The following is a 16023-nucleotide window of genomic DNA, read 5'->3' on the forward strand; positions in this document are numbered from 1 at the left end:
GGGTCAAGGACCAGATTTTGACCTTAATCTCTGGGGTGGAAAAATAAATAATATAAAGAAATTCTGTAGCATTTTGTAAGCATCTAGCATCTCAGAGAGCTCTGTGCTTCCGTCAAGTCTATCCCTCTATCCGTCATCTATCCATTCTTCCAAAAGAAGCATATAAAGATAACAATATGCTTCTGAGAGGCCTCATCAGCTCAAACTCATAATTTATGTTCAGAGCAGATGCTCCCATGATGAACACCGAATTGTATGTCGTCAAGGCCACAGAGCAAGTCCAGTTGCCTCGATGTAGTTCCAATCATTTCTTTCTCCACTGTGGGAACTCTTTATGTCTCCCTCTTTGTAGCCTGCCTGTGAACCGAGGAGCAGGAAGCAAAAATCTCTCTCCCTGCTGGCGCCTGTACAGAGTTTGTGCTAATAAATATCTCTGCCCTTCAAAGTAAAGTTATTTCAAAGTCGGGTCCTCCAAAGTGGGCCAGGCTGTTGTAAACAGGTCAGGACACAGGTGTGAGTGTGTCGGCCTTCTTTCAAATGAGGAACTAAGGTAGCACTTCCCTTGTGGTACTCAAAGAGGCAAAAACTGTCTCCTCGTCTTTTTTTCCCAGGTACTAAAGATAGCAGAGGAGGACATCATTAATGTTTGCACCTGCCCTGCCAAAAACACAAGCCTCTCGTCATTAAGTGGAAGTATGCCTACTTCTGTGGATTGATGCCGTGCAGTTCAGTGATTTTGGGAACACAACATGCTGCTGAATTTTTCAAATGTATTTACAGTGTTTTGACCAAGTGTAATCTATTTTCATTATATCCAAGTGAAGGCAGAAATCTTTACAGCTGACGTGTCCAAAACACAGCAGCTCAAGATAAATAAATAAAATAAGTACATAAAATAAACTGCACTGAGGTAAGATGAGAGACAAGAATTTTTGATTTTGGTTTGAACTTTCTCTTTAAGAATAAAAGAGGTGTGTGTCCGCCAGGGCTTTGAACCGGTTCATGGAAAACGAAAATGAGGACTAGAAACTTTTTTTCATTTTGCCAGGAAGAAAATGAAACCAAAAACTTTATATTTTTTTTAAAGTTCTGGAACAGAATTAGTCAAAACAATGTATGTTTTTTCGTTCATGAAAAAATATCTGACCTCATCACTTCCTGTCATTTACTCAATGCTGAGTTCCCCAGACTATGCGCTAAAACTGACGGCCTTGAAACTGTTAAGCTTTGAAACTTTGTCGCATCATAAGCTGTCGCAGCTTCTCCGTCTCCCTCTGATTCTCTATCCTCTGTTCTGTAACTGGAACAGTGCTGTTGTTCACTTTATTGTAGGGACATAACTACAGCACGTAAATTAATTACCTTAATTTCCAATTTAAAAGTCCTAAAGCCACCTACCTATTTGTATTAACATGGAATGCTATTAACTGGTTCGGGAACTATATTTTTTTTGTTTCAACCGGTTCAGGAAGGTCAATTTGTGGGTGGAACGTAAAACCAGAAACGTTATAAAACGGTTTCTGTTCAGAACGAACCAATTGGCAAAAAATTCTGGTTCAAACCTTCGTGTCTTCTGCATCCCTTAAACTTCACATTAAAGCTCAACAGTGTCCCCTAGTGGTGTGGAAGGAGCAGCACCCTCTTTCATTATAAATCTGATTAAACTCAAAAGAGTTCACTGAGTTTCAGGTTCCAGTATTCAGATAAAGCTCTGTCTTCTTTCTCTAAACTCACCTTCATGCTACAAGCCAGCTCCATCAATTTCTTTGCATTTTCCTCAGAGCGGTACCGCTTGGGAACCGGGACCCGAAAGAATTTGAGAGCTCCTTCAAAGTCTGTTTGGATAAGATCATCTTTTGATGTCTGAGGAACAGAAAAGGCACATATTCAAGGGCATTCAAAATGACATTTATTTCCTTTTACACAGCATAACCGGCATGACTACCAGTGATGGAGTCAATATTCAGGACTCAAGAGAAGCCAGAGCGCATTCAAAAAAAACCCAAACATACAGAATGCCACTACATGGTTATGTGTGTGGTTATATCTGGACAATCTTACCTTCAGAAGGGCTAAGGCTACGTTGAAGATCACGCTGATGCCCTGCAAATGAGGATATATTTTTAATTTAGTTCTACATAACTGAGTCACTGTAAGAATAATCTAACATAATAACAAGGAAGTAAGAGACTGCAACATCCCGCGACACCTCTGAATTCAAGATTTTATCCTGACCTACACATTTTTTAGCCTCTGGCTTCTTGAAAATGTTTGTTTTGTGATTATGTCTCATCAGGTTTCAGAGATGTGTAACCTAGAAAGGTATGAAAGTGAAAATTTGACCTAGACCTAGTTTGTCAAGGTCGAGGTTGTGATTTAATTGTTATCCCCTTGCCTCCCTGAATATAACGCCTTTTGTTTCGTCTTTCTATCTTATTCAGTTCCTGAGATATGTGCAAAAAAGTTGAACAAAAGTTGAAATTTGACCTTGACCTAGTTTTCTCAAGGTCAAAGTCATCATCAAAGACACATCTTGATGTCCTATAAGTAAAAGTATAAAAAGAACAAAACAGTTATTTTCATATTAAGACCAATTATTTGACTGCTAAGTTGCTTTTATGGTATTCCTTAACCATATTTTTATATTTTAAAGTGTACAGTGTCTCCAACTCCTCCTTTAACAGTATTTGTCAGGAGTTGGAGGATCATCAGATCTTTTAATGTAAAATTTCTCCACAGAAGTTCAGGATTTTGTAGCTACTCCACCTCTTTACCTCTGAATGTGTCATTAAGGTGAAAAAATGAATTAATCGCAATTGTGGAATTTAAAATAAAATGTGCCGACAGCATGCTTGTGTTATATCCAGTTTGTGATATTACAAACCTCACAAAGTAGCAGGTCAATGATATGGAAGACCATGTAAAGAGGGAACTTGGCTGTGAAGAGGGTGAGAAACCACTGAGAGGCGTACATATGAGCCTCCAGACCCACATTCAGGAAATGGTTGTACAGGTCTGGTATGTATTCCTGTTTAAGACAGAGAGACAACAAACAAGTTTGCAAGGTTGTGGAGCAGGGGTCTCACTCAAGTAACCAGGGGGCCACAGGAGGCAGAGCCTTGCTTGCTGATCTTTAATTTGCAGATTTCTCTTGATAACAAATCATCCAAATAGATAGTGGCAATTAATTAAAAGACGAAAAAACACAACATGCACAATGCAGTAAAGTTGAAAACACACAGGCTGCACTAACACTGAATTTTTACACTGTCCTATGGGCCACAATATACCAACCCACGGGGCCACATTTGGCCCATGGGCCGTGAGTTTGAGACCTCTGTTCTGGAAAGAACAACAAGTTGGATTAGACACTGAACAAATCCAGAGTCAAGGGTGAAGAGTAAAATCAACCAATTCCAAAAAAAGCAAAAAAGTCTATCAACATATGTAACACACACACCTGCATGAGTCTCTCAAGCTGGAAGAACTTGCAGTGCAGATCTTCAAAGTTTTGCTTGAAAAGGTCTCTGAGGCCGTAGTCAAACATGATCTTGACCAACACACTGAAAGCTTGTTCCTCCGGCATCTGAAGAACACCAAAAGATTTTAAGCTCCTGATTCTAAAGATAACCTTTTTCATACAACAAAAATACAAAATATAATGCATAGTAATGAACTGCCTGAAATTGGTCTTTATTTCCTCCGGGATTAATAAAGTATCTATTTGTTTTGAAGTCACTGACAGTGTCTGTCCACTGGGAGGCAGTATTACTGTGTTCATGATTTGCAGGGACTCTTCTAAGCCAGTAAATGAACACCTTAAAGATATGTTATTGAAATGAAGGAAATATTTAACATCCACATGGCATTTGTAGTCTTCTCAAAATGTATAGTTCACATCAGATCCCACACTGAAGAGACCGCAAAGCTAAATTTCATTCAAGATGCGTCAGGGCTGATCCTTCAGCATCGCAGAATATTAAAAAATGCCAGTATCAAATGAAAACAAAACAGTTCATCTGAGCCCTTGAAATGGACTGAAAAGCTAAAGATTTCAGATGTACCCTGCTGATGTGTGATACTCACATGCAGCAGCAGCACAGCAGCCAGGAATGATTGTCCCTGGCAATATCCAATCTCCTCATCGTAAACAGAGTAAGCCTGAAGGAGACGACAAAGCAAATGGGAAAAACAATTAGGCCACAAGTTCCACAGTGAGTTCAAAACCTGATGAGGGAAAACAAACATTGCACAACAGATGTCAGCCTAAAAGTTTCCGTCCCTTTGAAACCAACGTCTACAGCTGAATTAAACACAGGTTCTAAAGCTAAATTAGCTGAATTTTCAACACATAATCAAGTGGTGAAATAATAGTCAGTGGAACTTTAAAAAAACAATAACATTTTTTGGACACTTTTTTCTGGGTGTTTGTAACCTATCCCATCAGGTGTATTTGACAGATAGAGAGAGAGCTTCAAGTTACACTCAATACAGCCTCACATTTAAAGGGAAAATCAGAACCTGAATTAGGTTACACAAGGCTTAATTTTTTTCCAGAAAGTCTTTTGACCTGACTGTTTTTTGAAGTAGTCCCATTACTGGTATTAGCCACAAAAAGTCCTAGAGGAGAGAAGCATTTAAGAGAGAAATAAACCATGAGTAGAGACTGTTAAAAAAACAGATAAACAGAAAGGAAAGTGAATTGTTAGTATTGAGGAAGAGGAGTCAATATGAACAGACTGAAACAGAAACTGAAATGGTGGCCTACTGAGCTACAAACACAAATGAGAACAAGGCAAACAGACAAAGTGTGGATCAATCTGCACAGAAGAAAGGGAGGGCCCACTGAATTATTCAAACACACCTGCGGAGGTGCTTGTCTGGGTAGAGATTAATGTCCTCACCTCAATTATACATAATGAATGAAACAGAAAATAAATAAATAAACTTCGACTGCATCCAGATCCTTCATGTGTGATTCTGGAACTGTGGTGTGTGTGTGTACAGGTTCATTGTAGTGGGAAAGAAAGAAGCATAACTGACTTTGTGTGTGTGTGTTTGTAATTGTTTGTTCGATTAGAAACTTATGCGGTTTTTCCAGACGGACGGCGAACTTGCTGAACCACCCAGAAACAGATTGGCTGCTCAGTTAATTAATGATCAGTCCACTTCAGTGCTGACAAATCTCACTAAAGTTCGACAAAACTTTGCCATCAGACTGACTGCAAAGAATGTAATTACAATGTAACACAGATAAATGTGAGTCTATTCCTCTCGTAGATTTCTATTATTTGCTGTTGGTCCTGAGATATAAAACCCACTAGAACACGGAAGACCAAAAATTAATGATACATCAAAGAAAAAGGACATAATCACACTTCTTACAGCTCTCTTACCATCCACAAAGCTCATTTTTATTTTGAATTTTATGAATGATTCACCGACGCTTCTTAAATTGAATTTGCTTGGCATAACTTGATGTTAGCTTAATGCCACATCAAACAGTATTTCCTTGACAAGAACACACGCTTTGCAATCAAATTCAGCCCCTGTCGACGTAAATATTCTCTTGTGTGTTTGAATTTGTCAGACCTTGCAGATCTTGTAGAGGGAATCTTGTCCATCTCCTCCAGTGTCTTTGAAGTAGTCGTGAGCTGGGAATGTCCTGTTAATGTCCCTGGTGATGGCGCTGTCCTGAGGGGACTCCTAGCCATGACACAGACAAAAGGTTGGAGGGGGGGGGAGTTTAAACATTAACATCAAACTGGAAAAATAAAACATAATTTTTATCTTTTTATTTTTTTAATTTTATATTCTGGTTTGATCCCCAAAGGGAAATCAAGAACGCACACTCTAGCTACTGATTCAAACGCATGCATACATATATATTTGTGAGTACAGGCCCCTGTATCACACACACACACACACACAAGGGGGCCTGTAGGCATGCAGGAGAGGTAGAGTGGCAGGCAGCTCCTTCTTGGTGCGCATAAAATGAGCAATTTGTAAAGGGGACGGCACCTTGCTCAAGGGTGCCTCGGCAGTGCTCCGGAGATGAGCTGACACCTCCCACTGTCAGCTCACCTTCGGGTATTTTTTTGGGGGGGGCGGGAGCGGGAATCGAACCGCCGATCTTAAATCATAGGACACCCTGCTCTACCGCCCGCTTTACCACTGCCGCCCCTAAATAAATAAACACAGTAGACAAATAAATAAACACAGTAGATCCCTATTATTTAACTCAAATCAGTATTCAGAAATCCTCTGACAGACTGGCCTACATAAAAACAGACTGAAAGTGTTTGTATTTCATCATCACAATTTTACCAAAGCCAAACTGAATTGGAGCAGAGTTAATAATTTCTATGGACCTTTTGTCCAGAGGGTGTTATAGATGGATGGTGGATAAAGACCAGATATGTGGATGTGTGAATAAAAAACCATACACAAGTAATACAAGTGGAAAGTGTTTCTAAATAGGGACGGTAGGAACATTGAGAGCTTGAGGCTTATTTTAAAGAACATACTTTGCTCTAATACAAATTAAAACATATCTCTTTTGGGCTGAACAGTTACACTAATAGGAAAGGAAAATATTTATTTTTTTAAAAATTAACACCTGTGGTGCCAAAATCGTTTTAATTACCTCTGTAGCTAATTTTACCTTCTAAGTGTTTTTGCTGCTTTCGCCATCATCATACCTCTCCCCTTCTCAACATTTCTGTTCCAATTTCCACAAAGGAAGAGGGTTAAACAACAAAAGTGAATGTGTAAGAATAAATGCAGGAAGAAACGGAGGCTAAAACAAAGTGAGCTAATGGGGATCAGAGACTAACAAAAGAGGGCTGAGGACTTTTTTTATAAAGCTCATTCCACAACTTCCACCACACCCTGAAAAACACGGTGTGTGTGTGTGTGTGTGTGTGTGTGTGTGTGTGTGTGTGCACACGTGTGCGTGTGCGCGTGTGTGTGTGTCTTAGGGGAATGACAGACAATTTAGAATTGATCAATTCACCTAAATTGTATAAAGGTGGAAGGAAGTCGGAGAACCCACAAAGACACGGGAGAACATACTAACTCCACACAGAAAGGACTCGACCCCGGAGGTGACAGCGCTCCCCACTACAATATGGTGCTGACCTATAATAACATATGTTATTAATCTTTAATTCAACACAACGTCAGTGGTCTCTGATTCACTCCTCCTATTTAAAGATTTCCTCTTTCTCTTGAAAGTAGTGATGCAATTTTATTTGTTTGTTTAGCCAAAAAGTGCTGAAATATTTAATAAATTCACATAATAAATACTTGCAAGATTAATCAACAATTAAAAATGTTCATTCAATAATTACATTAAAATTATCCTTAGTTCCTGTGGTGTTTTTGATTATTTTATCTATTCCGCTTCCTTCCTATTAATGTTATTCCAAAACATGAAACACCTGTAATTTTTAACCAATTAAACCCACAAGGACACTGATGGGGTTAAAAGGGCACTCCAAAAAAGGTCTTCATTGAAAGCAAAAGCCACTGTTATTGATCAAGTTTAGAGCACAGGGAGGAGTGGACCAATGTGAGGGGCCCATTACACTGGGCTACAGTCTCTCAGTCAATGATAAGGATCCATGTTTATACAAGCACCATTTAGTCATACTTATCCGAAGTGCTGAGAGCATATACAAAGACCTCTGGCATAATGGCCAATTAGTTTCCTTCTCTAACTGTCTCTATTCAGTTCAAATGAGGTTTGGAATGAGGATTGCGTGAGAGGGCAGAGAAAACACATCCAGTGTCTCGTGCTGCTGGACGGAAATGTGTGAGAGCTAGAAAAAGAATATGAGAGAGAATAATAATAAGGCTACAGCTAGTGTAATGCTTGACTATCGTGCTATTCTAAAGGAAAAAGACAATAATAATAATAATAATGATAATAATGATGGTAATAACAATAATAAATCTGCCATGTAGTGTGAATCTTGGAGTTGGATGAATAGATAAATCTTAGTCCTAGGTTTGTGAAATTAACAGGTACTTCAGCTCTGTTCCAAGGTAATAATAAAAAAGATAATACACCTGCATATGAATATATCCTCATAAATAAACAGTTATATGAGGCGAAGAGCTCACGACATTCTGAATGTCCAATCAAATTACATATTCTGAGATAACATGTAACAAATGTCAAACCTAATTTACACATAATGTCAACAATGAATGCTGACAGTGCGTCATCCCGATATAGAAAACACGCAACATTCCTTTTTTGCCTCAAGCTGCATGAAGCATTTTTATGAGAAAACACAAAACCTTAATGCAAAGAAATAATGTTCATTGCTGAGCAACAGATTTTTTTCAAAGCAATCAGCAATCCATAGATCTAACCATCTATCAAACAGCCACAGCTACTACCAGTGTTTCTGTACATTACAAAAGCATCAAAGCGCTCTTTACTTTAACAAGTTCTGTACATGTAGAGGTGCGTGGAAATCAAATAATTATCTACAAACTGAAAGGAAGTCAAGTCACAGAGCATTTGCTTTTTGACGAAACAATAAAATCTACTGGGGTTAAACAAAACATAGACTTAAAGAGTGTGTGTGTGTGTGTGTGTGTGCGTGCGTGCGTGCGTGCGTGCGTTAAGCTAGAAATAAAGTGCCGGAGCAGGGCTTCCGTGGGAAGGCTAAGGAGCTAGCCTTCTATTGTTTCAGTCCTTGATTTTCTCTGATTCAACACAATGGCTGACATGTAATTCTGTTATTATTTCTAAGCTCCTGCAGGACCATGCCGAGATGCCAGGAGAACACAGGGTGATATAAAATCTTCATCCAGAACCTAAACATCCTCAGAATTTATTTTTCAATCTTAAAGTAGAGAAGAAAACTGTGTGATGGTAAACATACTGTTTTACAGATAAGCGGCTGGCTATTGTTTCTTCACAGATGTACAAAACTACCATTTTAATTTATTTTTAAATACAGGTAATACATTATTTCCTTTACATAATTAATTTTCAACAGTGCACATTCCTCCACCTAACCAGAGCACTGCTTCCTGACGATACCGTCATCCATCATTAAATCTTCCTCATCTGTCTCATGGCCTACTTTCTGTGCATTTGTTTACTGTTTCAGCAGGGGGTGAACTATGTATCTGATCAGACCAGAGACGGCATACAAAGTAAGACGTGATGTGAATCATATTGACAACGCCTTAATGCTATATGTACCCCATCAACAATGGCCTGCATTATTTCATTGTACTATTTTGTAATTCAACCCATTGACAATTACCAACTGCACCTTTGTCAACATTGCAAAATCTTCAGCCCAACTACTTTCACAAACGTGGTGCTCTAGTTTTACAGCCTATTACAGCATGTGAACAAAGCAGCAAGTCAATTTAATCTCTGAAGAACCAAATTGAACCATTCAATATTTGGCAAATTATCGAAGGTTCTCTGTAAATGTATTGTTTTTATTTGATGGTCAGCCAGTCAGCATTTAAACATGTCCCATCTTATAAACACATCTTCCAAAGGATCTGTTCATTGTCATCATCGTCACAAACTGAAGCGCTCTGTAAGACAGTAATTAGTACAAAACAAGTTTAAGGATATTGACACAAGGGTGATATTTATTTTGTCAGTGCAGAAATGTACATGAAACAATACCCTCTAGGCCTGTAACCTACTCAGCATTATGTAATGGAAAAATAATAGTAATTACAGCTTGTCTTGATCTTACGCAACAATGATCTTATTTTGTGTATATCATTGTTCACGGTAAGCATTCATCTTGGACACAAACACATGCAAATCATCATGTGGGATGTTAGCAAGAGGTTTAGGTTTAGTTGTTGAACTTGTCAGTCCCAATAACAATTTGTTTCTCAGAACCACTGGGTCACGGGTGACCCATTAGAGTGGGGGTATGGCGCAGCCTATTTTGAGACTTAGAAAAGCATGAAGACAAAAAAGAAATGCAGACTGGAGAAAAGGAAATGCCTCTCTGACTGTGTGTCTGTGTGTTAAAGTGCACCATAACCGTGGGTCTAAGCTGCCCGGTCTTACTGGTTATTTAAAATTAAACTCCTCAATTTAATATTTTCCATTATGAATATAGAAAAAATGTAAAGTTTTGTTTACACTGAGGCATTGAAAAAACACGCACGCTTGTTAGCTGCATGTGAACTTATTCCAGCAACTAAAGCCATGTGCCTCAGATACCAAAAGAAAAAACTTATAAATATAACTAAATGTAAGTACTCCTTAATATTAAATAACTATAAATAAATGAATGTTTGCTTGTTGCTTTATAATAACAAATTCTTTTAATTTGTCAGGTTATGAAACCCATAGAACTCCATCAATGAAGGTCTAAATTATCCAAGTTAAAAAGAAAAATAACATCAAACGTAAGTTAGGATATTAAACGTTTTGAGTTAAAATAGGCTCAATTACTGCATTGTGGGAAGTGTAGTTTCTGGTCAAAGCATGGTTTTGACTATTTTTAGACACTGGCCTTTATGCTCTCACGGGCCACATATAATGATGTGGCGGGTCATATTTGGCCCCCGGGCCTTGCATTTGACACGTGTGGTTTAGGGTATCTGAAAACATAATAACGCCTGTACCTATGGGAGCTAGGAACCAATTCAATCTCTCATCTCTTGTCTCTTTTTATCTTTAGTGTTGAAAATCAAATGAACTGTCCACAGATGGCGTGCCAGTATTTTTTAACTAGTCTTGCTAAATTGTTTTTTGTTGTATGTCCTCAGTCATTATTGTATCCCATCAAAAAATATCCTTAAGGCTGCACACATTCCACAAATTGCTCCTACGCTAGCCTCAGGTTCTACATTCCCTCTATCTAACCCTACCCATCATGACTCTGTGACTCTACACAGCACCACCACAGTAACACATTCTTCAGACTATTATTTTTCTACAAGTAAAAATGGAATTTGTCAAGGTAAAAACGTTACGGTATCAAATTTTAAAAAATGTGCCATTAACTGCAGTCAGTGATGTTTTAGTGTTGAGCTGTCCAAGTTAATTGAAATGCTTATTCTATTAAAGCTGTCTGTGTCTAGTCTGTGTCGTTAAGACAATCATGGTGAATGAATAAGTAAACGCTCCATTAAAACTAATAGGTCTGAAACATTTATCTCATTACCAGTGAATAGACAGAAAAACCAACAAAAAAAAGTTCTGTAGTTCTATGAGCAGACATTCAATACGCCATTTTCAGAACATAACATTTCTGTACAAGAGAAGACAATAAGGACAGGTGATCATACGAGGCAATGTTTCACAGATAGCACCCATAAATATTTCAAGGCAACATATGCATCAATCTACCACCTATGCACATCATACTTGCAAGATACAGTATTCTCAACGGACATGGTGTGAGGGCAATAATGCAATAGATTTAATAGCTCAGTTAGCATCCTTCCACCATAAACACTCTGACTCAGATATGGAAATCTACCATACATGCACACACCCACAATGAAACACACTACACAGAATGCATGCAGATAGTTTTGAGTTTGCTGCTGTTTATTCCTCATTTTACAGATGAATGAAACAAAACTTGCAAATTATTAATTTTAAAGAGTATCTGAAGTAACATTTTTTAATTACTCTTCACAAAAAAGAGGTCGAGGTCATTCATGGCTGAAAGTAGGCTTGTAGTTGAATAATCTATGAATAACCTGCATTTTCTTCTCTGTAAATGAGTACATTTTCCCGTCTATGCTGTTCCCTCAAGAAAGATATACCAATGAGTTAGCCCCTCCAAAAAGAATGGAAGATACTTCCTCAACTGTTACATTTTCACTTGAAAATCAAGGCAACAAAACAACCTTTGAAAATGAGAAACAATCATGTTCACAACAATAAGGCATCATCGGACCAACACAGTTCAGTAGAAAAACACATTTGTTTTACCTCTTGCCAAAATTTTGTATTTTAGATATCTTGTTGAAAGTTCTTTGGTGGATTATGTAAAAGTAAAGATTATGTAAAGCATCTTTATCTGAACCTCTGAGTTCATAATACAGCGTGTACTCTTGGATTAATTTCGGGTCATTACTGGACTTGATTACTTTGTACTAACTATCGGAACCCACAGAACTAAACGTGGGGACAAGAAGGTGGAACCAGAACACAACTTGTTCATGCACATACACAAAACAACTGCACTTCCCAGCAAGTTCAGGGGTCGGTCCCTCTTCATGGTGCCACACAGAGTTCAGCCTTCTGGTGAAGTGAATGGGCTATTTGTCTGTTCCGTTAACACGTGAACGCCTGTTTGTGTTTGTTCATACAGTAACCAGCAAAGCCAGGCATTATGCATCCTGCCATAATACAGCATACACAAGACTTGAACTAAGGTAATCATTGGCAAGAATATGTGAATGTGCAATTTCCACAATCAAACATTTACAACTCCTGATTACACTAAACTGTCAGCCTCTCTTGCAGATGACAGATCGGTCTATAGGTTTGACGTTTTTACCTTTGCAAAAAAGTACCGAACATCTAGAGTACAATAGGTGTGAAATTCATATTCTTTCTGGATTTGTCTTGGAAACAGATGGGGGGGGGGGGGTAGTTAAATAGTAAAGAAACGATACAGCAATGATTTCAACTCCAAAAGAGGAATTCATCGAAATTTAAATTTGCACTTACATTGTTAGGTTAAAAGTCGTACAGTAAACTGGGCACTATGTTACAAACAGCAGGTTCAATGTGTAAACCAACAATTTAAAGCTACAACAACAATCTAACATGTCAAAGTGTATAAACCCATGTCTAATAAACCACCTGTCATTGGAAACATACTTTAAATTCCTGTGCACAAGGTCTTTCTGATTTTTTTTTTTGATGGAATACAGATTAATTTGTCGACAAGAATTGTCACAATAAATAAACACAGAAACATTGCATTACTTTCAGTATTCAAATGCTGAGTGCATAAAAGAACACACACAGTTTTAGAGTACTTACCTGGTGTTGTTTGCATTAAACATTTTATATTAATTAATTTTATATTAATTTTTTTTTTATAATACTTTAATCGAGCAACACATTTTTTTTCCCTTCATACAAGTTTTAAGAACTTTTTTGTCAGAACCAAGACAAAGGTCAGTCCTCAACAGTTTTTCATACAATTTTTCCTCCATTTTCCATCCGTCAATCTGGTGCATACACAGCAAAGTATTCTTGTTTTCTTCATAATTTTACAAAAAAACAAATAAAAAAACACCTTGCAGGGCTACTTAGGCTTTTTTCCCTTCATCTTGCTCTTCAGCTACGGCATGTGGAGAAAATGCCTGTGTGACCTCCAAACACAACAGAAACAGCAGTGACAGTTGAATAGCTCTGTCTATCTCTTTACAGCACATATCAGCTGAAAAGAACAATGGGACATTGTGCAGCATCCCATTTGGCATCTTTTGAAAAGTTCAAATGACAATTTTACTCAAGGACTAAATGTTTTTGACCTATACATGGCATGTTGTACTTATTCCTATTTCTCCATGATTACATCCATGCCCCAGCCCAGTACATCCTTTTTCAACAGAACCAATGAAAGCCTTTTTGGTTTTCCTCACCCCAAAGCCACTGTCACTGCGCTGTAAGCACAAGGAGCAGAGGCGTTTGAGGCCCTTTCTGAAGGCAGAGTTTGAGAGGCTGTAGATTAGACAGTTACAGAAGCTGTTGCTGATGGCCAACCATGTGGTCATAAAGGAAGCTGCAGGATGATGGTAGAATCCTCCACTCTCCAAAAGAAAGTAAAGTATGTAGGGCAGCCAGAGGATATAAAACACACTTGTAATGCGAAACAGTACCATTGCGTAACGTTTGTCCGGATATGTTGATGTAGAATGCTGATAATGTGGGTGTGATTTCTGTATTAGGGACAGGTGGAGGAACTGCCCTTGCTCTATGTTGTCCTTGACCAAAGACCCCGCTGCAGACCCTGCACCCTGCGGCTGTTGGGGTCGATAACGTGCATGGCGCTCGCTGATCTCCCGGGTGTGCTGCCTGCAGATCTTGAAGATGTTGGCGTAGGTGAAGCAGACAGTCAGAGCAGCCGGGGCGTACAGCAACACAACAATGAAGGTCGTGAAAGCCGGACTAGTCCTCCACTCAACTGCACACCACTCCACTACATCGCCGTGGTAACCAGGTTTCCCCCATCCGAGGAAAGATGGGAAGAACACCAGGGCAGAGTAAAGCCATATCAGAACGATGCAGCACCGCATTCGGCAAGGTGTTACCAAGGAGGCATAAGTCAAAGGTCGTGTGATGGCAATGTAGCGGTCTACACTCACACATGCCAATGACACCATTGAAACTGATTTTAAAACACACACCATGTATCCAAACACCTGGCACGTCAGTTTGGGGTCCAAGTCCTGGAGGTGATGGAGCAGGGACATTGAGGGGAACAGGCAGCTCACCCCCACCAGCAAATCAGCATAAGCCATAGTCTGGATGAAAGCATTGGTGGTGTGCTGGCTGAGCAAGGGGGCACAGTGAAACACAAAAATCACCACCAAGTTACCAGAAATAATAAGAACAGTCAGGAGAAGTATTACAGTGACTTCTAAAAGGCAGGTGGTGAAAACTTGGGAATAGCCTATCGCAAGCAGGCAGAAGGGAGCAGAGAAACTGGAGGAGTTATCCAAACTTTGGTTCAGTAGATCCAGGGAGGAATTCATAATTCTGGAAAGGAGGGTGCGTCTGTGGAACCCTTCAAGGGGACGAACCTAAGAACTCCCCCGTTTTGACAGTTCACTCGCTGGTTCTGGAACTAGCTGGAGGGTTACAGACCAATAAACAAAGGCCCATGTTGTGGTGATGATGCCACCATTTCAAATGCAGGTGAGATGAAAAGGACAGAGGAAACAGGGGAAGCCCCTTGGCTTTATCCTCAATGTAGAGAAGATGTAAATCCACCAGTTTAGAAAAATATTTAAACATTAAAAATGTGAAATCCCTCTCTTCTTTTTGATCAGTGAAGCAAATGTCACAGATGGAGGCCCAAGAGGGAAAAAAGCTGTAAGAAATGTGCTTTTGTTTAAAAGAAATCCAGTCCAATCTGTGCATGAAATGTCTCCGGTACCTATAAAGTCAGGGATGTCTTTGACATCTGCTGCCGCTTCAGAAAGCCAGTCATCTGTCTGGATTCCAGAGTCAGACAACGCTTCTAATGAAACTACGTTAATGTAATGTGTCGCATACACAATTAAAATTAATCTCCGTATCAATCCGTCTTCCTCCTTCTCTTTCCAGCTTATTCTGTTTTTTCCTCTGTCCTTCAGCACTTTTCCATGTCCGCTTACTCTCGTCTCCGACTCTTCTTTGCAATAGGAAGATGAAGGCAGTATAAATGCAGACTGATATTTAAGAACAATTGTAAAAAAAAATTTAAAAAGCACACCAAAGGTCTAATTTCCATAACAGGTAGCAGTAACTATGTCTAGAGGAGAACTGAGGTAGGCAGGCATACCGATACAGGAAGAAATCATGTGTTCATTTATCCTCCTTTGCTGTCTCTCCCACTCCGTCTTGCTCCCTCTTCCTACAGAACAGAGGTATCAAAGCCCCTCCCATTCCTTGTAGCTCCAACCAATGATCAACTTCAGGCACATGAGACTGCCTCCTTCTCTCAACCTCTCACTCCCTCCCCATTTTTTTTATGTGAATGTTAACATATCTTACTGCAACTCACCTTGTTCCCAAAGGAATAGAACATTCTGAACTGTAATGAAGTAGGATAAGCAAAGTCTGTCTTCTTCTGCAGAGGACCTATTGTGTGCAGTGAAACAATGACTACATGCCTGGGGGTCAGGTTTACTGGAAATGTTGCTATAATTAATTCCAACAATACATTGCAGCAGGTCCCCCTGAAACTTATTGCATCCCAACGTGTTAGCCTAAACTTCGGAAATGTAGTAAAAAAGCCACTTTCTTTTTGTCCTAATTCAAGAAAATGTCTTATTTCT

The 16023-nt window shown here is 39.1% G+C and overlaps 2 protein-coding genes across 3 annotated transcripts in view; both read right to left on the reverse strand.

The window, feature by feature from the left end:
- The window catches only part of LOC137608335 (rab GTPase-activating protein 1), a 58080-nt gene that overhangs the window by 15100 nt on the left and 26957 nt on the right, over window positions 1–16023 (reverse strand). For both annotated transcript variants that reach the window (XM_068334632.1, XM_068334631.1), the window contains 6 exons: window positions 5593–5706; window positions 4087–4161; window positions 3461–3586; window positions 2885–3028; window positions 2062–2103; window positions 1735–1863 (listed from right to left, as the gene is read on the reverse strand). In XM_068334632.1, the coding sequence (XP_068190733.1) occupies window positions 1735–1863; window positions 2062–2103; window positions 2885–3028; window positions 3461–3586; window positions 4087–4161; window positions 5593–5706 (630 nt within the window). The remainder of the gene's footprint in view (window positions 1–1734; window positions 1864–2061; window positions 2104–2884; window positions 3029–3460; window positions 3587–4086; window positions 4162–5592; window positions 5707–16023) is intronic.
- On the reverse strand, window positions 13192–15784 carry LOC137608672 (probable G-protein coupled receptor 21). The gene has a single exon (XM_068335197.1). It carries the CDS (start codon window positions 14734–14736, stop codon window positions 13513–13515), a length of 1224 nt encoding a protein of 407 aa, XP_068191298.1. The 5' UTR covers window positions 14737–15784; the 3' UTR covers window positions 13192–13512.

The sequence above is a fragment of the Antennarius striatus genome, chromosome 15, assembly GCF_040054535.1.
Source record: "Antennarius striatus isolate MH-2024 chromosome 15, ASM4005453v1, whole genome shotgun sequence".
Lineage (NCBI taxonomy): Eukaryota > Metazoa > Chordata > Actinopteri > Lophiiformes > Antennariidae > Antennarius > Antennarius striatus.